The sequence below is a fragment of the Triticum aestivum genome, chromosome 2D (genome assembly GCF_018294505.1).
Source record: "Triticum aestivum cultivar Chinese Spring chromosome 2D, IWGSC CS RefSeq v2.1, whole genome shotgun sequence".
In the NCBI taxonomy this organism is placed as follows: domain Eukaryota; kingdom Viridiplantae; phylum Streptophyta; class Magnoliopsida; order Poales; family Poaceae; genus Triticum; species Triticum aestivum.
This window is the reverse complement of record NC_057799.1, coordinates 13,390,314-13,413,837: the sequence shown is the minus strand read 5'-3', so window position 1 is coordinate 13,413,837 and position 23,524 is coordinate 13,390,314. Positions and strand designations below refer to the sequence as shown.

The 23,524-nt window shown below is 45.2% G+C and overlaps 1 protein-coding gene and 1 pseudogene across 2 annotated transcripts; both read left to right on the top strand.

Moving 5' to 3' along the window:
* Nucleotides 1–4,322: 4,322 nt before the first annotated feature.
* Nucleotides 4,323–6,310, top strand: LOC123051097 (glyoxylate/hydroxypyruvate reductase HPR3). 2 transcript variants are annotated; one of them, XM_044473875.1, is made up of 2 exons: nucleotides 4,323–4,912; nucleotides 5,650–6,310. In XM_044473875.1, the coding sequence occupies exons 1-2, from the start codon at nucleotides 4,484–4,486 to the stop codon at nucleotides 6,169–6,171; spliced, it is 951 nt and encodes a 316-aa protein (XP_044329810.1). In that variant the 5' UTR covers nucleotides 4,323–4,483; the 3' UTR covers nucleotides 6,172–6,310. The 2 variants fall into 2 exon arrangements, with proteins under 2 accessions (XP_044329810.1, XP_044329809.1); XM_044473874.1 differs by lacking the exon at nucleotides 4,323–4,912 and adding an exon at nucleotides 4,932–5,481.
* Nucleotides 6,311–11,263: 4,953 nt separating this feature from the next.
* Nucleotides 11,264–23,524, top strand: part of LOC123048270 (sodium/hydrogen exchanger 8-like) — a 37,118-nt pseudogene continuing 24,857 nt past the window's right edge.

Sequence of the window (23,524 nt, the reverse complement as noted above, 5' to 3'; positions counted from 1 at the left end):
TTTTCTCGGTGAGCAGTCGGAGAGGGGAGCGGGGAGTTGCATGTCTGACACTAGGTATGCAACTGCAAGCGTCTCCCTCGACTGCAACTACATGTCTACCCACCCGACTGCAACTGACTTTTTTTATTATGTCAAATGACGACGGGAGAGGGGGCAGTTGCATGTTTAACACTACGCTCGCAACTGCAAGCGTTGTACCCGACTGCAATTGCATGTCTACCAATCCAACTGCAACCGACCTTTGTTTTGTCAGCTGGCGGTGAGAGAGGGGGCAGTTGCATGTCGGCCACTAGGCATGCAATTGCAAGTGTCGCCCCCTACTGCAGCTGAACTTTGTTTTGTTGGAGGGTGCCGAGAGAGGTAGGGGAAGTTGCATGTCTAACACTTGGCATACAACTGCAAGTGTCACCCTCGACTGCAATTGCATGTCTACCCATCCGGCTGCAACTGACCTTTTTTACGTTGTAGGGCGGCGGGAGAGGGGCCAGTTGCATGTCTGACACTAGGTACGCAATTGCAAGCGTCGCTCCCAACTGCAACTTAATGTCTAACCATCCGACTGCAACTGACCTTCATTTGCCCATAGGCGGGCAGGAGAGGGGGCACAGTTGCATACTTGACACCAGGCATGCTTTTGTGGGTTGGGCAGGTGTTCAAGCACGCATTTTTGTTTTGTTTTTTGTTCTTTTTGTCATTGCTTTGTGTTGCACTCGCGCTGGATTGTTCCCCAGCTTCGTTCCTATTTTCTTTTTTTCTTTTCCCCATTTTCCTGTTTTCTATTAGTTTTTATTTTTTTCAAAAATATTACCATCTATTTGCACATACATCGATCACACACAATTGCATGTAAATTAAATCGCGCGTAATTACATGTCTACTATCGGTGTGGAATTTTTTTTTCTTTTCATCTCTGTCATTAAACACACCACTGCAAGTGTCACTCCCGACTGCAATTGCATGTCTTCAACGTGACTGCAACTCAGTGATGTTTTTGTCAGGAGGGGGACAGTTGCATATCATCCACTAGACACAGTGTAGCCGCGACTACAACTACATGTCTTTCAAAGTGCAACTTTTGTGGTGTTATTATTATTAGTATTATTATTATTATTATCACTACTACTATTATTATCATATTTATTTTTCTGCCTATTTTGTTTTGTTGTCGTATTTTTAGTTATTTTCTGTTTTTGTAAACACACCATGAACATCTTTTTAATATACATGATGTTTTAAAAAAAATTGTTTCAACACATGATGAATAATTTAAAAAATAAACAAGCACTTTTTTCCAAAATATTACTATAAATGTAAACAAAGCTTTCAGTTCTTTTTTATGGTGAAGCAATAACTGATTTTTCAAAGAAAATAAACATTTAGCAAACAAAAGCAAAAACAGAAAAACCAAACAAAAAACAACAAAAGGCCGGATGGTAGGAAAATCATGCAAACGGCTAAGATTACTACTTGTTTTTGAGACATCTAAGGTTACTACTGGCCCTCACCGTAAAAAAAAAGTTAACTACTGGCCCGGCCAGTCTGCCCGAACGAGCAACATCTACAAAAACTCTCGATAGTCAAAAAATCGCTGGCCCAAAAGCACACAACAACTGGAAAAATGAAGGCATTAGGCTGCAATAACACGGCCGGCCCAGCAACAGTAGAAAAAAGTACAAGACTTAATAAGAAACTAAAATGGGCTGGGCTACTGTTGGATGATGTCATCTGACTTAGACTTCGCGAAGTCTCAGTCGACTGAGACCTAGACAAACCCAAATCTAAAAGCAAACCAACCGTGGATGTTTCACCAGAACCGATAAAAAGAGGTTTTTTACTCCGATAGCGATACCATTCCCTCCTCCACGGAGCGATGGAAAACACGACGCCGCCCGCCAACAAGAGGCCACTGGTGCTCCTAGGGCAGCCGCTGTTCCCGGAGTTCGCCGCCGCACTGGTCGGGCGCTTCCGGTTCGTCTTGGTCGTCGACGCCGATGCCTCGAGCTCGAGCGCGACCCAGACATCCTAGTTGGGAGAGTCCGACACGTACGCAGGGAGCCGCCACTGCTCCGGCGTCAGTAACTCATGGCGTCTGCGCACCTCCTCGGTGTGTGCTCGCGCCGACTGGGGCATCGCCGACACCGAAATACGGTGCGGATCCATATGCCAACAATGGTGCAGGTTGACATCTTGATAGGCCAACGGTACCGTACTCCTGGTGCCATCGCGTCTGGTGCACCGGGATGTACAGCGCGCTGCCTTTTCTGTGGCGGCCCGTCGTGAAGGAAATATGCCCTAGAGGCAATAATAAAGTATTATATATTTCCTTATATCATGATAAATGTTTATTATTCATGCTAGAATTGTATTAACCGGAAACATAATACATGTGTGAATATATAGACAAACAGAGTGTCACTAGTATGCCTCTACTTGACTAGCTCGTTAATCAAAGATGGTTATGTTTCCTAGCCATAGACATAAGTTGTCATTTGATTAACGAGATCACCTCATTAGGAGAATGACGTGATTGACTTGACCCATTCCGTTAGCTTAGCACTCGATCGTTTAGTATGTTGCTATTGCTTTCTTCATGACTTATACATGTTCCTATGACTATGAGATTATGCAACTCCCGTTTACCGGAGGAACACTTTGTGTGCTACCAAACGTCACAACGTAAATGGGTGATTATAAAGGTGCTCTACAGGTGTCTCCAAAGGTACTTGTTGGGTTGGCGTATTTCGAGATTAGGATTTGTCACTCCAATTGTCGGAGAGGTATCTCTGGGCCCACTCGGTAATGCACATCACTATAAGCCTTGCAAGCATTGTGATTAATGAGTTAGTTGCGGGATGATGTGTTACGGAACGAGTAAAGAGACTTGCCGGTAACGAGATTGAACTAGGTATCGAGATACCGACGATCAAATCTCGGGCAAGTAACATACCGGTGACAAAGGGAACAACGTATGTTGTTATGCGGTCTGACCGATAAAGATCTTTGTAGAATATGTGGGAGCCAATATGGGCATCCAGGTCCCGCTATTGTTTATTGACCGGAGACGTGTCTCGGTCATGTCTACATAGTTCTCGAACCCGTAGGGTCCGCACGCTTAACGTTACGATGACAGTTTTATTGAGTTTTGATGTACCGAAGGAGTTCGGAGTCCCGGATGAGATCGGGGATATGACGAGGAGTCTCGAAATGGTCGAGACGTAAAGATCGATATATTGGACGACTATATTCGGACTTCGGAAAGGTTCCGAGTGATTCGGGTATTTTTCGGAGTACCGGAGAGTTACGGGAATTCGTATTGGGCCTTAATGGGCCATACGGGAAAGGAGAGAAAGGCCTCAAAAGGTGGCCGCACCCCTCCCCATGGTCTGGTCCGAATTGGACTAGGGAAGGGGGGCGCACCCTTCCTTCTTTCTCCCCCCTTCCCTTCTCCTACTCCCACAAGGAAAGGAGTCCTACTCCCGGTGGGAGTAGGACTCCCCCCTATGGCGCGCCTCTCCCCTTGGCGGCTGCCTCCCCCTTGCTCCTTTATATACGGGGGCAGGGGGGCACCCCAGAGACACAACAATTGATCCTTGAGATCTCTTAGCCGTGTGCGGTGCCCCCCTCCACCATATTACACCTCGATAATACCGTTGCGGAGCTTAGGCGAAGCCCTGCGTCGGTGGAACATCATCATCGTCACCACGCCGTCGTGCTGACGAAACTCTCCCTCAACACTCGGCTGGATCGGAGTTCGAGGGACGTCATCGAGCTGAACGTGTGTAGAACTCGGAGGTGCCGTACGTTCGGTACTTGATCGGTCGGATCGTGAAGACGTACGACTACATCAACCGCGTTGTGATAACGCTTCCGCTGTCGGTCTACGAGGGTACGTGGACAACACTCTCCCCTCTCGTTGCTATGCATCACCATGATCTTGCGTGTGCGTAGGAAATTTTTTGAAATTACTACGTTCCCCAACACGTCGTGCCGAGGAGTTAGTGGTGACAGTGACGACGCACGGGACGAGATGGCGTCGTGTCAGAACTTTTGCTTGCCCTTGCTGAAGAACCCATGGCGAGTTAGGTTTTGCGTGTCACGGGCGAGGGGGCAAGCTTGGTTAGATGTGGACGGGGGAGGGAAGTGGATGAGGTCGGCACCCGGCACGCGAGGGGTGGTTGGGTGGCCGACAGGTGGGACCGAGGTGGACACTGAGCGGACGTGCGTCGCGTTCATTTTGTGTTCGTACGGATGCAAACAAGATGTAAATTTGGATCTGAAATACGTTAGGCAGACACAGAAGGCGATTTCAGTTTGGGTCCGCGGGTTGGACCGGCGCTTGTCCGTATCGGTTGGAGTTGTTCTTCGGAATAGCCACATTTGGTCCAGCAACCGATGTTTGCTGGTGGCTTTGTCTCTGTCCCTCCAAAGCAGCAGCAGGTAGTCTGATAGGCGATAGCGATACCATTCCTTCCTCCACGGAGCGATGGAAGACACGACGCCGCCCGCTGACGAGAGGCCGCTGGTGCTCCTGGGGCAGCCGCTCTTCCCGGAGTTCGCCACCGCGCTGGCCGGCCGCTTCCGGTTCGTCCTGGTCGCGGACGCCGACGCCGCGACCCTGGCCCAGGGGAGGGCGCTGCTCATCGGGCTCAACCCGGTCACGGACGACCACCTGGCCGCGCTCCCGGCGCTCGGGCTCGTGGCGGGCATCTCCGTGGGCGTCAACCACGTCGACCTCGCCGCCTGCCGGCGCCGCGGGATCGCCGTCACCAACGCAGGCGCCGCCTTCGCGGTCGACACGGCCGACTACGGCGTCGGGCTCGTCGTCGCCGTGCTCCGCCGGTTGGCCGCCGCCGAGGCCCACGTCCGGGCCGGCAGGTGGGCGGCCGACGGCGACTATCCTCTCACCACCAAGGTAGGTAGAGACATAAAGTTGTCCAGTTCTTGGCCACCAGTGCGCTGGACGACTCTGTTTTTTAGTAGTAGTGCTCTGTTCTTCCCCTTCGCTTGGCTCACTACCTACCGAACCCACCACCGATTGAGGAGATGCGGCCGCCGGCTCGAACCCAAGCCGATGCCTCCAAGCCTGTCGTGCTCCTGGCCGACCCCATCATCCCAGAGTTTGAGCTGGAGCTCTCAGCTCGCTACAGTCTCCTTCCTCTCGCCGATGTTGACGCGGACACAGCCGCCTCGGCGCGGGCGCTCCTTACAGTCGAGCTCCCGGCGGTGTCCGCCGAGCTCATGGGCGCGCTCCCAAAGCTGGAGCTCGTACTCGCCTCGTCCGTCGGCGTTGACCACGTCGATCTTGCCGCCTGCCGCCGCCGCAGGATTGCCGTCACCAACGCAGGGGATGCGTTCTCTGACGACGCGGCCGACTACGGCGTGGGGCTTGTCATAGCCGCTCTCCGCCGCGTCGCCGCTGCAGACGCGTACGTCCGACGCGGCGGCTGGCCGGCCGGCGGGGACTATCCCCTCGCCACCAAGGTTAATTTTACCGGGGATCCCCATCAATCGCGGTAGCTAGAATTAGTTGTTCTTGGCCATCCCCGCAAAATTTATGCAATTGCAACTTTGCAACGCAACCAAATTATTTCGAAGAACGCGCACAAGAGGAGAATTTTGATCACCGGAGTCTTATGCAATCGATGGCAGGTGAGCGGCAAGCGGGTGGGGATCGTGGGGCTGGGCAACATCGGCTCCCGCATCGCGCGGCGTCTCGCCGCCTTCGGCTGCGCCGTCTCCTACAACTCGAGGTCGCCCAAGCCGTCGGCGCCGTACGAGTTCGTCCCGGCCGTGCGCGACATCGCCGCCGGCAGCGACGTGCTGGTGCTATCCTGCGCGCTGACGGAGGAGACGAGGCACGTGGTGAACCGGGAGGTGATGGAGGCGCTGGGGAAGGCCGGCGTGCTGGTGAACGTCGGCCGCGGCGGCCTCGTGGACGAGCCGGAGCTGGTCCGCTGCCTGCAGGAGGGCGTCATCGGCGGCGCCGGCTTGGACGTGTTCGAGAGCGAGCCGGACGTGCCGCCGGAGCTCTTCTCCATGGACAACGTCGTGCTTTCGGCGCACAGAGCCGTGGCCACGCCGGAGTCCATCCGCGGCACGATCGAGCTCGTCGCGGCCAACCTCGACGCCTTCTTCGCAGGGAAGCCACTGCTCAGCCCCGTGGAGCTCTGAGACAAGGACACCATCTGTCTGCGGTCCGATGTGGTCTGAATAAATTGCAGAACTCCTTGATGTATTTGTAGTTCAGTGTAATCCAGTCTCTGAGTGAATAAAATCTGTGAGCAATCGGTCAGTAATTCAGGTTCGCTAAGAGCAAGTGTTACTATTACATGACCATATCTTGTTAATACGGGAAAAATATCATATGAAACCAACATTTCGTGGAAACAGGTGAAAACCACGCGAAAATGATGTTTCAAAGTTCTGAAAAAATCTCAAAGAAATACGGGATGATAAGAGAGTGATGTTCTATTGAATCGCAAAATTTCAAGTGCAAACACATTACTAGATATGAGCTATGAAGAAAAACAAAATCAATATTCAATAGTGCTGAACAGTAATGTCACTATTCATAGCGGAATTTGTCTTTTTCATAGCTCGCACCCCGTAATGTGTTATAACTTAAAATCTCACATGGAAATAGAACATCATCCTCCTAACATCGCACTTTTTTTCAGAATTTTTTTGAAACTTTTAAACATGGTTTTCACGAAGTTTTCTTCGAATGTTGGTTTCTGCATGACATTCTCCCATCAATACGAGGCCACATGGGGCCGTTAAATTGACGCACTGTGCCTCAAATGTTTTTTTGTGTGTCCTTAATTTATTGTTCCTGGGATTTCTTGTGTGTGGATTGAGAACCTTGCTAAAGCTTCTACTCTACATGTTCCTAAATCAACTTTATTTATTGTGACTAGTACATTCAAACAGTTTGTTGTTACACATCCATGTTTAATTCCTGCAATTGACACAATTTGTGGACACAATTTGGCGAGGTGAATGTCTATTCAACATTTTCCCTGTGTCAGTGGCGGAGCTTGACAAATCCAGTCTGAGTGAATAAAATCAGTGAGCAATCGGTCAGCAATTCACGTTCGTTAAGAGCAAGTATTACTATTACATGACCATATCTTATCAATACGGGGAAAATATCATATGAAACCAACATTTGATGGAAACGAGTGAAAACCACTCGAAAATGATGTTCCAAAGTCCTGAAAAAATCTAAAAAAAAACACGGGATGTTAAGAGAGTGATGTTCTATTGAATTGCAAAATTTTATGTTCAAACACATTACTAGATATGAGCTATGAAAAAAAAAACAAAATCAGCATCGAATAGTGCTGAACAGTAATGTCACTATTCATTATGATATTCTCCCATCAACACGAGACCATGAGGGTCCGTTAAATTGATGCATTGTGCCTCAAATAGCTTTATTTGTGTGTCTTTAATTTATTGTTCCTGGGATTTCTTGTGTGTCGATTGAGAATCTTGCTAAAGTTTCTACTCTACATGTTCCTAAATCTACTTTATTTCTTGTGAAACAGTTTGTTCTTACTCATCCATGTTTAATTCCTGCAATTTACACAACTTGTAGACACAATGTGTCGAGGTGATGATGTATTCAACATTTTCCTTCTGTATAAAAGACTCTCATTGTGTTCGAAAGAAAAATATTTTCCTGTGTAGCAGGCGATAGCCCCGGCCGCTCACTTGGGCCGGCCTGTTTAGCATGGTGCTGTCGCCTCATCTGTGTTTGTGTGGTTTCAGTATTTTTTGTGCTAGTCCGGATTGCAGAGAGCCCTTATTTGCCGCGAATGTATCCGGTGCACCCACACTTATGGTGTTACCGGTGTACCGGATGCCGTAGGACATTGAGAAAACCCTGAAAGCAAATCTAGCACATTGACACAGCATCAATCTACGTTGTTGCAAAAATTCATATCAAAATTCAAAATATTTTTTAAGATACAAAAATGAATAATTTAACATGAATGTGATAATGCGTCAAATCTAAAGCCCAACTTATGTTATGTACTATTCAATGTTGAACTTGTCATTTTTGTTTTTCGGGATCTGTTTCAAATTTTGATTGAAATTCGTGACAACCTACATTGTGTTGTGTGAATGTGCTGGTTTTTTCCAGAACTTTTTGAATATCTTAAAATGTGTAACGTGAATTCCGTGCACCGGTAGCACCACAAGCATCATACACTAGATATTCTCCCCTTATTTGCCACCCGCATGCTGCAATAGTGGAGGCTTCGCTAAAGCCTGGAGGGAATGGGTGCGGAGGTCGCCAAGTAGCGACCTTGTACGTACCACATGATCCCCGTTACATACGCTAGATCCGACCTACCTACATCTGTTTCGGTTTTAGGAAGGTTCTAGACCTTCCTAGACCGGTTTTTGTGTGTGCTTTTCTTTCGGGTTTTCCTACTAGTTTTCATTTTCGTTCTTTCCTTTCTTTACTTTTTTTGTTTTTTGTTTTTCTAATTTTTTTTGTAGTTTCCTATTATTTTCCTTTAACTTGATTCATTTTTTATTTTCGTACATCTTTCAAATTCATAATTTTTTGATAGAACCGTAAATGTTTCTTGACACCATCAACATTTTTTGAATTTATAATTTTTTTCAAATCATGAACATATTTCAAATTTGTGAATATTTCTTATAAATTAGCGAACATTTTTTATAAATCATGAATATTTTTTGAATTCTTGAACATTGTTTGTGAACTCATAAACATTTTTTGAATCGAAGATTTTTTTCAAAATTTCCAACAATCTTTGTAATTCACTAACATGTTTTGGTTTTGACGATTTTTTTGAATCAGTGATCATTTTTTGAAACTGTGAACTTTCTTCGAATTTCTGAAATGCATGTACATTTTTAAATCTGAGAACTTTGTTTTAAAATTTTCATGAACATTTCTTTCATTTTTAAACATTTTTTGAAATTAAGGAATATGTTTGAATACTGGAATATTTTTTTCAAAATCGTGAACATGTTTTGATTCCCGAACATTTTTCTAAATCATGAACATTTTTTGAATGTGAGAATACTTTTACAAAATGATGGAAAAAAATTTAACTCCCGCAAATGATTTTTCAAAATCATGGACATTGTTTTATATGCTATTTTTTTTCAAAATATAGAATATTTTTTAATCCACAAACAGTTTTCAAAATCGTGAACATTTTTTAAATTCACTAGCATTATGGTTTCTCAAGTTTTTTTAGTTCAAATTTTATAAAAATTTCATTAATAATTTCGAAGAAGAAAAAACTGAAAAGAAAGAGATCTAAAAAAACTGAAAAGAAAGAGAGTTTTTTTTAGACAAGAAAATAAAAATAGTTTTTTTTTGAGGGGTGTAACCAAGCTTTATTGCTCAAAGTCCACATGAAATGGCATTACAAAGGGATCATGGGGTTGGATCATCCAAATGTGCCTCCCCTGATCAAGAGAATTGGAAAACTTGGCTAACCTATCGGCATCGCTACTAGCAGCTCGGCCTTCAAAAGTAAACTCACAATTAAACATTAAAGCTCTATTAATCTCAGCAATGATGGTGCCATAAGCACCATTGGTTCCCTTCTGAATATCATTCACTATCTGCTTCGAGTCTGATGCTATTACGAAGCTTTGTAACATCAAATCATCCGCCAATGAAAGGGCCTCACGACATGCGATAGCTTCCATTGTTACAGCATCATTAATTCCATAAATCACTAATGAAGAACTTCCCATGAAATTTCCATCGCCATCTCTGCAAACGGCTGTAGTAGCACCCTTGTTCTGATTCCTTGCAATGCTAGCGTCTACATGGATCTTCATAAAACCTGGAGGTGGAGCCCTAGGTCGTGTGGATACTTCATTGCTGGTTGTTGTTGAATTTGTGCTCTTGCCCGGCATGTATTCTAGCTCCCTTATGAAGCTACAGATAAACTTATGCGTGGAAGCAGGGCTCTGGAAGATCTCCTCGTGAATAGCTAAAAATGAAATGAATGAAACTGGTGTTCCCACCATGCACATGGGCCAGCCCAAATGGCGCACGGGAAGCTATGGGGTGCGTTGGCTGGTTTCCCAACACATATGGTGCCGAATAGGAGCCCCCGTCTGGGATCACTGCGACCCAGTACAGATTTGTGTTTTGTAATTTCGATGAAAATTATAGATTACAATATGTTTAAATAATTAAAATATTCATGTATTGTAAAATAATGTTCACATATTAAGAAAAATGTCCACATAATTTTAAAAAGCTTGCGTAGGTTTAAAAAATGGTTCATGTAATTTTAATTACACAAACAGGTTTGTCGTTTCCTCCAAGCTAGTATGCATGTGTCCTCCTCGGTCCAAACAAGGTCGTCGACTCCTCCAAGCCTCAGCGCATCGCAGACTGACCATGGTGGAACACGTTGGGAAGAATAACAGTTGAGAGAGAAGATGAAGAAATGAGCAATTTTAGAGGTTAATTTGTCAAGTGTCTTATAATGGGCACCCGGCCAAGATTGCGCGGCATTTTGAAAAAGAAAGAAAGAAAGAAAAACCTTTGGTGAGTCCCGTCTTTTAGACACTCAACACTTAGCAAACAAGACCACACCGTAACCCCCCGTTAACCGAGGTGAGCAAGGACACGTCTCATTGCGTTTGCCGAGTGCCCATCTTTTTGCCGTGTGTTTTCTGGCTTCCACTCGGCAAAGCACAAGCTTTGCCGAGCGTCCATATTTTGCCGAGTGTTTTTGAACCGCACTTGGTTTAGGTTTAGGAAGGCCTTTGCCGAGTACCTGACAAAAAAACACTTAGCAAAGAGTAGTGCCTAAGCGGTATATAGTTTTCCGCGATTATCATAGAGGAAATTTGATGGCCAAAGCACAACTAGCCAAGTGGATCGATTCCCGGCCGGCTGCTTTGATATGGAAAGAATGGTCCATTTTAGCGTCCTACCACCACCGTTGGATATATAGCAAAGCATCGTATGCACACCATTTTCGAGGGAGAGTTCAATCTGTCTGGTCCATATCAAACATCGTCCCACCATCTGATAGCGAAGCATCGCATGCACAGCATTTCCGAGGGAGAGTTCAATTTGTATGGTTCATATTTTAGCGTGGTTGCAGCATCGGCTAGGAAAGCATCGCATGCGGCCTGTCTCCAACGCGCGCATCATTCATTAAGCATAACGAAGCAACATACATAAAGGTCGTCTACAGAGGTAAAGCAGTGCGCTTCCTCAGTTCCAAGGGGAGAAACAAAAGCGTACAAATGATCTATATATGCATGAAGCCAGCTCGTACGTGTTCTTCTCCAGGAACTGTGGAAGAGCACTACAGAAAAGAAAGGAAGTGGCAGCAGTGCTGCTCTCCTCTCCTCGGTTCGAGGCGACGATGGGGGAGCCCGGCGGGTCCAGCCCCGACGACGCCGTGCTGTTCTTTGGGGTGTCCCTCGTGCTGGGCATCGGCTCCCGCCACCTCCTCCGCGGCACCCGCGTCCCCTACACCGCCGCCCTCCTCGTCCTCGGCGTCGCCCTCGGAGGCCTTGGTCTGGCCCCTCTTCCTTACCCTTCCCTCCTCCCGACCTCCGCTTAACTCCAGCGTATAACTTCTTTTCTCTCCTCGATGCTCAGAGTACGGAACGAAGCATGGCCTGGGCAAGCTCGGAGCTGGCGTTCGTATCTGTAAGCCCACCCTGGACTGGACTGGACTAGACTAGACTGGATGTACATATTTTCTCTTCTACGGTTACCACAAGTGCTGATCGTGCCTGCAGGGGCTGCCATAAATCCTGATCTTCTTCTGGCTATTTTCCTTCCCGCCCTTCTCTTCGAGAGCTCCTTCTCCATGGAAGGGCACCAAATCAAGGTATATCCATCCAGTTGGTGTCATCAGCTTGCTAGCTGGTGCTTTGATACGTGAGTTTGCGCCTTGATGGCTGACCGCGGGCACGGTCACAGCGCGAATTGGATACAGGCCACTGCCGCGACTTGGGTGGGGCCTCATGCATGCGACTTCTCCCTCGAAAATGTTGTGCATGCGATGCTAATATGGACGATCACTTTTTTTTTCTCATCTTTTCTCTCACCCACTCGGTACGAGCCCATCGGGCTTTTGGGCTCGGCTCAGCCCAAGCTTGCCTCGGCCCGACGGGTGAACGGGTCTAGCCGAGTCGTCCTTTTGTACTCGTGAAATAATTTGTATTTGTAAAAGTTGAAATTCCTAATTTTCTAAAAGTTCAAATATTTGAAAGTTAAAGCTGAATATTCTAAAAGTTCAAAATTTCTGAAGCACGCATGCTTTTCTTTTGGCTGCTTTTGCGCTTGCCAAAGTGATACTACTCCATGCGCCGGGTGGAATACCGGCACTAAACCAAAAGGTAATAGAGGAATTTCCCAAAATGGAAAAAAGTGTCGTAGGGTGACCCGCCCCTTAGTACGTCCCTCGATGCAGATAATCTTTGATAATCATAATCCACACCTCATTCTTCGCTTCTCTAATTTTTCTCGCAGGCAAGATCTAAAACGTCCGTAGTTTTGGTAGTATTATATACCTACCTCTTGCCTGCCAATTATTTGTTCCAAAATTGTTATATAGCACTACAGTTGTGTGTATGTTTGTTCAGCGTATGCTAAAATATTTACTTTGCAGAAATGCATGGCGCAGATGGTGTTACTTGCTGTTCCTGGTGTGGTGATCTCAACATTTTTGCTTGGAACTGCCGTAAAGGTATGTACATGGATAAATAACGGACTAAGGCCATTGCTTTCATTGTTCTGAGACTAGCTAGTCAATTTTCCACAGCTTACTTTTCCATATGATTGGAACTGGGAAACTTCGTTCCTGTTTAGTGGACTGCTTAGTGCAACCGATCCCGTTGCTGTGGTTGCACTTCTAAAAGACCTAGGAGCAAGTAAAAAGCTCAGTACAATAATTGAAGGAGAATCCTTGATGAACGATGGGTATGGTACTATGACCCACGAATTGTTCATCTTTTGATTCTTAGACGGCATGCTTTTTTCCAGTTTGTCTCTCTGTTCCTCTATGTTTTACTAGGAGCAATTCCATTCAGGAGAACCAAAATAGAATGAGTTACTCAATATACAGATTACAAGTTTTTGTGTTATGTTAGATGTGTCTAGAAATTATTGGGAGAAACACTTTAGAATGTATGCTTCACACCAAATTTTGAATTATTTATTATACAAGTACAATTGCATGTGAGATACTAAATGACCTTGCATTTTCATAGGACTGCTATTGTTGTCTATCAGTTATTCTATCGAATGGTGCTTGGAAGAACTTATGATGCAGGGTCCATAATAAAGTTGTTGTCAGAAGTTTCATTTGGAGCGTATGTGAAAAGTATATAAGTTTGAACTAGATGATACAAAGCCATGCTACTATGCTAATCAGTATTTTCTTTGACCAGTATTGCTCTGGGCCTTGCGTTTGGAATTGCATCAGTACTATGGCGGAGCTTTATTTTCAATGATACAATCATAGGGATTTCACTTACTCTCGCTGCCAGCTATATTGCTTTCTTCACTGTAAGATAATCTGATAAGAAACATCTCGAACTCTCATATTTATCTACCAGGACATGATTTGCTCATTGTTATGAAATAGTTCACTGCCTGAAAAAAATTCCAGTTCCAGTCATGTAATGATTGTCAAGTAGTCCTTTTTGCAAGATGGAATGTAATTTTGCCTATAAACTGATTTCTCTCTCTCACCCTCAAAGGAGGTTAACACCCCCGGGCTCCGCATCAATTGATGCATTTTTATAGGGTTTGAGGGGGGGGGGGGGGGGGGGAGGGGGAGTTGGAAATCTGAAAAAGAATGTTGGCTTTTCCAGTAAAAATCACGAGGAATTGAGTTCTAGATTTTTTATATACCAAGAGATGGTTCAGTTGTCATTTCTAACCTAGTCCAGTCAGTTTACTTTCTTTCTAGCTTTTGGACTCATTGGCTGTGTACCATTAAACTGAAGTTATCATGCTTAAATCCATATGAGCTGTCAAGTTTGTCTAGCATAAATAAACATCAGTATTCTTGATTGGAGCTTGTCATTGCTTGTGCATGATTGTTTTTCCTCTGGTGTCTGCTGCAAGACAAATTGCAGACCATTTAGGGGCATCTCCAACGCACCCCCAAAACGGGCACAATATATGTCCGCAGACCCGGATATAGGAGCCGGCCATCCAACCTTGTCCCCCAACTGTCGGCCCCTGTTTTTTAAATTCTGTAATACTCAAATAATAGCATATCAAGTCTTTGACGAGTGAAAATATTCAAACGTGACACTAGTTCACATGTAAATATTACAATCCAACTAAGTTTTGAAATAAAACAGTTCAAAGTTCGAACTTGAATTCAACTCATGCATATGTTCTGGTTATCCCCTTGAAGCGCCCACATATGCTCAGTCATATCTTTCTGAAGCTGCTCATGAGTTGCTTGATGCCAAATTTGTTGATGCATTTGGACAATCTCATCACATGTGGCGGGATTCTGATGTGGAAGTTGGATAGGATCACCCATGTTCTCAAATTGGACCTCTAGACAGTCAGGTTGATAATAGTCGAGTGACATTACTTCGTCGGTCCGAACTAAGGAATCTGTTAGAAATGTTTTGAAATGGATATTGTTCTCTCTTTGATCAGGGATTGCTATAGGAAAAGAAGTGGAGTTTGAAAAAGGGAACGGAAGATAAAAAACTGCTAATTCGTATAAAGCCATTGAGCCAGCCCAACCAGAAACTAGAGCTGTGTGCATTATATGCACCGCAAGCAATCGACCCGGCAGGATCTTCAGTCTCATTCCTCCACGATCATGTTGTGCATGATCACACAACATGTCATCACCTCACACAAGGTCTTCGGATCCCATATATTTGCAGGTCCTCGAACAACTACAAAACATTTTGGAGCACTCCAAATGTCCTCTCCACATCTTTTCTAGCTCCTTCTTGTCTTCGGGCAAAGTGAGGTCCTTTCTGACCAAATGGTTTAGATATGGTCTTGACAAAGGTCACCCACGATGGATATATACCATTAACCAGATAGTAGCCGATGTTGTAGTCATGCTCATTGATAATATAGTTGAACGGAAGAGCTTGTCCTTCAGTTAACCTAGCAAACAACCATTACAACACATTGATGTCATTGTGAGACCTGAAGAAAGCGTGCCAAGTCCAGTGGTCCTATCATGCAATTGCTGTTGGGGAACGTAGTAATTTCAAAAATTTTCCTACGCACACGCAAGATCATGGTGATGCATAGCAACGAGAGGGTAGAGTGTTGTCCACGTACCCTTGTAGACCGACAGCGGAAGCGTTATCACAACGCGGTTGATGTAGTCGTACGTCTTCACGATCCGACCGATCAAGTACCGAACGTACGGCACCTCCGAGTTCTACACACGTTCAGCTCGATGAAGTCCCTCGAACTCCGATCCAGCCGAGTGTTGAGGGAGAGTTTCGTCAGCACGACGGCGTGGTGACGATGATGATGTTCCACCGACGCAGGGCTTCGCCTAAGCTCCGCAACGGTATTATTGAGGTGTAATATGGTGGAGAGGGGCATCGCACACGGCTAAGAGATCTCAAGGATCAATTGTTGTGTCTCTGGGGTGCCCCCCTGCCCCCGTATATAAAGGAGCAAGGGGGAGGCAGCCGGCCAAGGGGAGAGGTGCGCCATAGGGGGGGAGTAGGACTCCTCCTTTCCTTGTGGGAGTAGGAGAAGGGAAGGGGGAAGGAGAAAGAAGGAAGGGTGCGCCCCCCTTCCCTAGTCCAATTCGGACCAGACCATGGGGAGGGGTGCGGCCACCTTTTGAGGCCTTTCTCTCCTTTCCCGTATGGCCCATTAAGGCCCAATACGAATTCCCGTAACTCTCCGGTACTCCGAAAAATACCCGAATCACTCGGAACCTTTCCGAAGTCCGAATATAGTCATCCAATATATCGATTTTTACGTCTCGACCATTTCGAGACTCCTCGTCATATCCCCGATCTCATCCGGGACTCCGAACTCCTTCGGTACATCAAAACTCAATAAAACTGTCATCATAACGTTAAGCGTGCGGACCCTACGGGTTCGAGAACTATGTAGACATGACCGAGACACGTCTCCGGTCAATAACCAATAGCGGAACCTGGATGCCCATATTGGCTCCCACATATTCTACGAAGATCTTTATCGGTCAGACCGCATAACAACATACGTTGTTCCCTTTGTCACCGGTATGTTACTTGCCCGAGATTTGATCGTCGGTATCTCGATACCTAGTTCAATCTCGTTACCGGCAAGTCTCTTTACTCGTTCCGTAACACATCATCCCGCAACTAACTCATTAGTCACAATGCTTGCAAGGCTTATAGTGATGTGCATTACCGAGTGGGCCCAGAGATACCTCTCCGACAATTGGAGTGACAAATCCTAATCTCGAAATACGCCAACCCAACAAGTACCTTTGGAGACACCTGTAGAGCACCTTTATAATCACCCATTTACGTTGTGACGTTTGGTAGCACACAAAGTGTTCCTCCGGTAAACGGGAGTTGCATAATCTCATAGTCATAGGAACATGTATAAGTCATGAAGAAAGCAATAGCAACATACTAAACGATCGAGTGCTAAGCTAACGGAATGGGTCAAGTCAATCACGTCATTCTCATAATGAGGTGATCTCGTTAATCAAATGACAACTTATGTCTATGGCTAGGAAACATAACCATCTTTGATTAACGAGCTAGTCAAGTAGAGGCATACTAGTGACACTCTGTTTGTCTATATATTCACACATGTATTATGTTTCCGGTTAATACAATTCTAGCATGAATAATAAACATTTATCATGATACAAGGAAATAGATAATACTTTATTATTGCCTCTAGGGCATATTTCCTTCAGTCTCCCACTTGCACTAGAGTCAATAATCTAGATTACACAGTAATGATTCTTACACCCATGGAGCCTTGGTGCTGATCATGTTTTGCTCGTGGAAGAGGCTTAGTCAACGGGTCTGCAACATTCAGATCCGTATGTATCTTGCAAATTTCTATGTCTCCCACCTGGACTAAATCCCGGATGGAATTGAAGCGTCTTTTGATGTGCTTGGTTCTCTTGTGAAATCTGGATTCCTTTGCCAAGGCAATTGCACCAGTATTGTCACAAAAGATTTTCATAGGACCCGATGCACTAGGTATGACACCTAGATCGGATATGAACTCCTTCATCCAGACTCCTTCATTTGCTGCTTCCGAAGCAGCTATGTACTCCGCTTCACATGTAGATCCCGCCACGACGCTTTGTTTAGAACTGCACCAACTGACAGTTCCACCGTTCAATGTAAATACGTATCCGGTTTGCGATTTAGAATCGTCCGGATCAGTGTCAAAGCTTGCATCAACGTAACCATTTACGATGAGCTCTTTGTCACCTCCATATACGAGAAACATATCCTTAGTCCTTTTCAGGTATTTCAGGATGTTCTTGACCGCTGTCCAGTGATCCACTCCTGGATTACTTTGGTACCTTCCTGCTAGACTTATAGCAAGGCATACACCAGGTCTGGTACACAGCATTGCATACATGATAGAGCCTATGGCTGAAGCATAGGGGACATCTTTCATCTTCTCTCTATCTTCTGCAGTGGTCGGGCATTGAGTCTTACTCAACTTCACACCTTGCAACACAGGCAAGAATCCTTTCTTTGCTTGATCCATTTTGAACTTCTTCAAAACTTTGTCAAGGTATGTGCTTTGTGAAAGTCCAATTAAGCGTCTTGATCTATCTCTATAGATCTTGATGCCCAATATATACGCAGCTTCACCGAGGTCTTTCATTGAAAAACTCTTATTCAAGTATCCCTTTATGCTATCCAGAAATTCTATATCATTTCCAATCAGTAATATGTCATCCACATATAATATCAGAAATGCTACAGAGCTCCCACTCACTTTCTTGTAAATACAGGCTTCTCCAAAAGTCTGTATAAAACCAAATGCTTTGATCACACTATCAAAGCCTTTATTCCAACTCCGAGTGGCTTGCACCAGTCCATAAATGGATCGCTGGAGCTTGCACACTTTGTTAGCTCCCTTTGGATCGACAAAACCTTCTGGTTGCATCATATACAACTCTTCTTCCAGAAATCCATTCAGGAATGCAGTTTTGACATCCATTTGCCAAATTTCATAAACATAAAATGCGGCAATTGCTAACATGATTCGGACAGACTTAAGCATCGCTACGGGTGAGAAGGTCTCATCGTAGTCAATCCCTTGAACTTGTCGAAAACCTTTCGCAACAAGTCGAGCTTTATAGACAGTAACATTACCATCAGCGTCAGTCTTCTTCTTGAAGATCCATTTATTTTCAATGGCTTGCCGATCATTGGACAAGTCAACCAAAGTCCATACTTTGTTCTCATACATGGATCCCATCTCAGATTTCATGGCCTCAAGCCATTTTGCGGAATCTGGGCTCACCATCGCTTCTTCATAGTTCGTAGGTTCGTCATGGTCTAGTAACATAACTTCCAGAACAGGATTACCGTACCACTCTGGTGCGGATCTTACTCTGGTTGATCTACGAGGTTCAGTAATAACTTGATCTGAAGTTTCATGATCATCATCATTAACTTCCTCACTAATTGGTGTAGGTGTCTCAGAAACTGGTTTCTGTGATGAACTACTTTCCAATAAGGGAGCAGGTATAGTTACCTCATCAAGTTCTACTTTCCTCCCACTCACTTCTTTCGAGAGAAACTCCTTCTCTAGAAAATTTCTGAATTTAGCAACAAAAGTTTTGCCTTCGGATCTGTGATAGAAGGTATACCCAACAGTCTCCTTTGGGTATCCTATGAAGACACATTTCTCCGATTTGGGTTCGAGCTTATCAGGTTGAAGTTTTTTCACATAAGCATCGCAGCCCCAAACTTTAAGAAACGACAACTTTGGTTTCTTGCCAAACCACAGTTCATAAGGCGTCGTCTCAACGGATTTTGATGGTGCCCTATTTAACGTGAATGCAGCCGTCTCTAAAGCATAACCCCAAAACGATAGCGGTAAATCAGTAAGAGACATCATAGATCGCACCATATCTAGTAAAGTGTGATTACGACGTTCAGACACACCATTACGCTGTGGTGTTCCGGGTGGCGTGAGTTGCGAAACTATTCCGCATTGTTTCAAATGTAGACCAAACTCGTAACTCAAATATTCTCCTCCACGATCTGATCGTAGAAACTTTATTTTCTTGTTACGATGATTTTCAACTTCACTCTGAAATTCTTTGAACTTTTCAAATGTTTCAGACTTATGTTTCATTAAGTAGATATACCCATATCTGCTTAAATCATCTGTGAAGGTGAGAAAATAACGATATCCGCCACGAGCCTCAACATTCATCGGACCACATACATCTGTATGTATGATTTCCAACAAATCTGTTGCTCTCTCCATAGTTCCGGAGAACGGTGTTTTAGTCATCTTGCCCATGAGGCACGGTTCGCAAGTACCAAGTGATTCATAATCAAGTGGTTCCAAAAGTCCATCAGTATGGAGTTTCTTCATGCGCTTTACACCGATATGACCTAAACGGCAGTGCCACAAATAATTTGCACTATCATTATCAACTCTGCATCTTTTGGTTTCAATATTATGAATATGTGTATCACTACTATCGAGATTCAACAAAAATAGACCACTCTTCAAGGGTGCATGACCATAAAAGATATTACTCATATAAATAGAACAACCATTATTCTCTGATTTAAATGAATAACCGTCTCGCATCAAACAAGATCCAGATATAATGTTCATGCTCAACGCTGGCACCGAATAACAATTATTTAGGTCTAAAACTAATCCCGAAGGTAGACGTAGAGGTAGCGTGCCGACCGCGATCACATCGACTTTGGAACCATTTCCCACGCGCATCGTCACCTCGTCCTTAGCCAATCTTCGCTTAATCCGTAGCCCCTGTTTCGAGTTGCAAATATTAGCAACAGAACCAGTATCAAATACCCAGGTGCTACTGCGAGCATTAGTAAGGTACACATCAATAACATGTATATCACATATACCTTTGTTCACCTTGCCATCCTTCTTATCCGCCAAATACTTTGGGCAGTTCCGCTTCCAGTGACCAGTTTGCTTGCAGTAAAAGCACTCAGTTTCAGGCTTAGGTCCAGACTTGGGTTTCTTCTCCTGAGCAGCAACTTGTTTGCTGTTCTTCTTGAAGTTCCCTTTCTTCTTCCCTTTACCCTTTTTCTTGAAACTGGTGGTCTTATTGACCATCAACACTTGATGCTCCTTTTTATTTCTACCTCCGCAGCCTTTAGCATTGCGAAGAGCTCGGGAATTTTCTTACTCATCCCTTGCATATTATAGTTCATCACGAAGCTCTTGTAGCTTGGTGGCAGTGATTGAAGAATTCTGTCAATGACGCTATCATCCGGAAGATTAACTCCCAGTTGAATCAAGTGATTGTTATACCCAGACATTTTGAGTATATGCTCACTGACAGAACTATTCTCTTCCATCTTGCAGCTGAAGAACTTATTGGAGACTTCATATCTCTCAATTCGGGCATTTGCTTGAAATATTAACTTCAACTCCTGGAACATCTCATATGCTCCATGACGTTCAAAACGTCGTTGAAGACCCGGTTCTAAGCCGTAAAGCATGGCACACTGAACTATCGAGTAGTCACCAGCTTTGCTCTGCCAGACGTTCATAACATCTGGTGTTGCTCCTGCAGCAGGCCTGGCACCCAGCGGTGCTTCCAGGACGTAATTCTTCTGTGCAGCAATGAGGATAATCCTCAAGTTACGGACCCAGTCCATGTAATTGCTACCATCATCTTTCAACTTTGCTTTATCAAGAAACGCATTAAAATTCAACGGAACAACAACACGGGCCATCTATCTACAATTAACATAGACAAGCAAAATACTATCAGGTACTAAGTTCATGATAAATTCAAGTTCAATTAATCATATTACTTAAGAACTCCCACTTAGATAGACATCCATCTAATCCTCTAAGTGATCACGTGATCCATATCAACTAAACCATGTCCGATCATCACGTGAGATGGAGTAGTTTCAATGGTGAACATCACTATGTTGATCATATCTACTATATGATTCACGCTCGACCTTTCGGTCTCCGTGTTCCGAGGCCATATCTGTTATATGCTAGGCTCGTCAAGTTTAACCTGAGTATTCCGCGTGTGCAACTGTTTTGCACCCGTTGTATTTGAACGTAGAGCCTATCACACCCGATCATCACGTGGTGTCTCAGCACGAAGAACTTTCGCAACGGTGCATACTCAGGGAGAACACTTATACTTTGATAATTTAGTGAAGGATCATCTTATAATGCTACCGTCAAACAAAGCAAGATAAGATGCATAAAGGATTAACATCACATGCAATCAATATAAGTGATATGATATGGCCATCATCATCTTGTGCTTGTGATCTCCATCTCCGAAGCACCGTGCTTGTGATCTCCATCTCCGAAGCACCGTCATGATCACCATCGTCACCGGCGCGACACCTTGATCTCCATCGTAGCATCGTTGTCGTCTCGTCAATCTTATGCTTCTACGACTATCGCTACCGCTTAGTGATAAAGTAAAGCATTACATGGCGATTGCATTGCATACAATAAAACGACAACCATATGGCTCCTGCCAGTTGCCGATAACTCGGTTACAAAACATGATCATCTCATACAACAAATTATATCACATCATGTCTTGACCATATCACATCACAACATGCCCTACAAAAACAAGTTAGACGTCCTCTACTTTGTTGTTGCAAGTTTTACGTGGCTGCTACAGGCTTAGCAAGAACCGTTCTTACCTACGCATCAAAACCACAACGATAGTTTGTCAAGTTGGTGCTGTTTTAACCTTCGCAAGGACCGGGCGTAGCCACACTCGGTTCAACTAAAGTGAGAGAGACAGACACCCGCCAGTCACCTTTAAGCAACGAGTGCTCGCAACGGTGAAACCAGTCTCGCGTAAGCGTACGCGTAATGTCGGTTCGGGCCGCTTCATCTCACAATACCGCTGAACCAAAGTATGACATGCTGGTAAGCAGTATGACTTATATCGCCCACAACTCACTTGTGTTCTACTCGTGCATAGCATCAACGCATAAAACCAGGCTCGGATGCCACTGTTGGGGAACGTAGTAATTTCAAAAAATTTCCTACGCACACGCAAGATCATGGTGATGCATAGCAACGAGAGGGGAGAGTGTTGTCCACGTACCCTCGTAGACCGACAGCGGAAGCGTTATCACAACGCGGTTGATGTAGTCGTACGTCTTCACGATCCGACCGATCAAGTACCGAACGTACGGCACCTCCGAGTTCTACACACGTTCAGCTCGATGACGTCCCTCGAACTCCGATCCAGCCGAGTGTTGAGGGAGAGTTTCGTCAGCATGACGGCGTGGTGACGATGATGATGTTCCACCGACGCAGGGCTTCGCCTAAGCTCCGCAACCGTATTATCGAGGTGTAATATGGTGGAGAGGGGCACCGCACACGGCTAAGAGATCTCAAGGATCAATTGTTGTGTCTCTGGGGTGCCCCCTGCCCCCGTATATAAAGAAGCAAGGGGGAGGCAGCCGGCCAAGGGGAGAGGTGCGCTATAGGGGGGAGTCCTACTCCCACCGGGAGTAGGACTCCTCCTTTCCTTGTGGGAGTAGGAGAAGGGAAGGGGGAAGGAGAAAGAAGGAAGGGTGCGCCCCCCTTCCCTAGTCCAATTCGGACCAGACCATGGGGAGGGGTGCGGCCACCTTTTGAGGCCTTTCTCTCCTTTCCCGTATGGCCCATTAAGGCCCAATACGAATTCCCGTAACTCTCCGGTACTCCGAAAAATACCCGAATCACTCGGAACCTTTCCGAAGTCCGAATATAGTCGTCCAATATATCGATTTTTACGTCTCGACCATTTCGAGACTCCTCGTCATATCCCCAATCTCATCCGGGACTCCGAACTCCTTCGGTACATCAAAACTCAATAAAACTGTCATCGTAACGTTAAGCGTGCGGACCCTACGGGTTCGAGAACTATGTAGACATGACCGAGACACGTCTCCGGTCAATAACCAATAGCGGGACCTGGATGCCCATATTGGCTCCCACATATTCTACGAAGATCTTTATCGGTCAGACCGCATAACAACATACATTGTTCCCTTTGTCACCGGTATGTTACTTGCCCGAGATTTGATCGTCGGTATCTCGATACCTAGTTCAATCTCGTTACCGGCAAGTCTCTTTACTCGTTCCGTAACACATCATCCCGCAACTAAATCATTAGTCACAATGCTTGCAAGGCTTATAGTGATGTGCATTACCAAGTGGGCCCAGAGATACCTCTCCGACAATTGGAGTGACAAATCCTAATCTCGAAATACGCCAACCCAACAAGTACCTTTGGAGACACCTGTAGAGCACCTTTATAATCACCCATTTACGTTGTGACGTTTG

Coding starts and splice junctions, on each gene's coding strand:
- LOC123051097 (XM_044473874.1), top strand. CDS start 5,044: ATGCGGCCGCCGGCTCGAACCCAAGCCGATGCCTCCAAGCCTGTCGTG. Junction 5,482..5,649: donor ACTATCCCCTCGCCACCAAG/GTTAATTTTACC, acceptor AATCGATGGCAG/GTGAGCGGCAAGCGGGTGGG.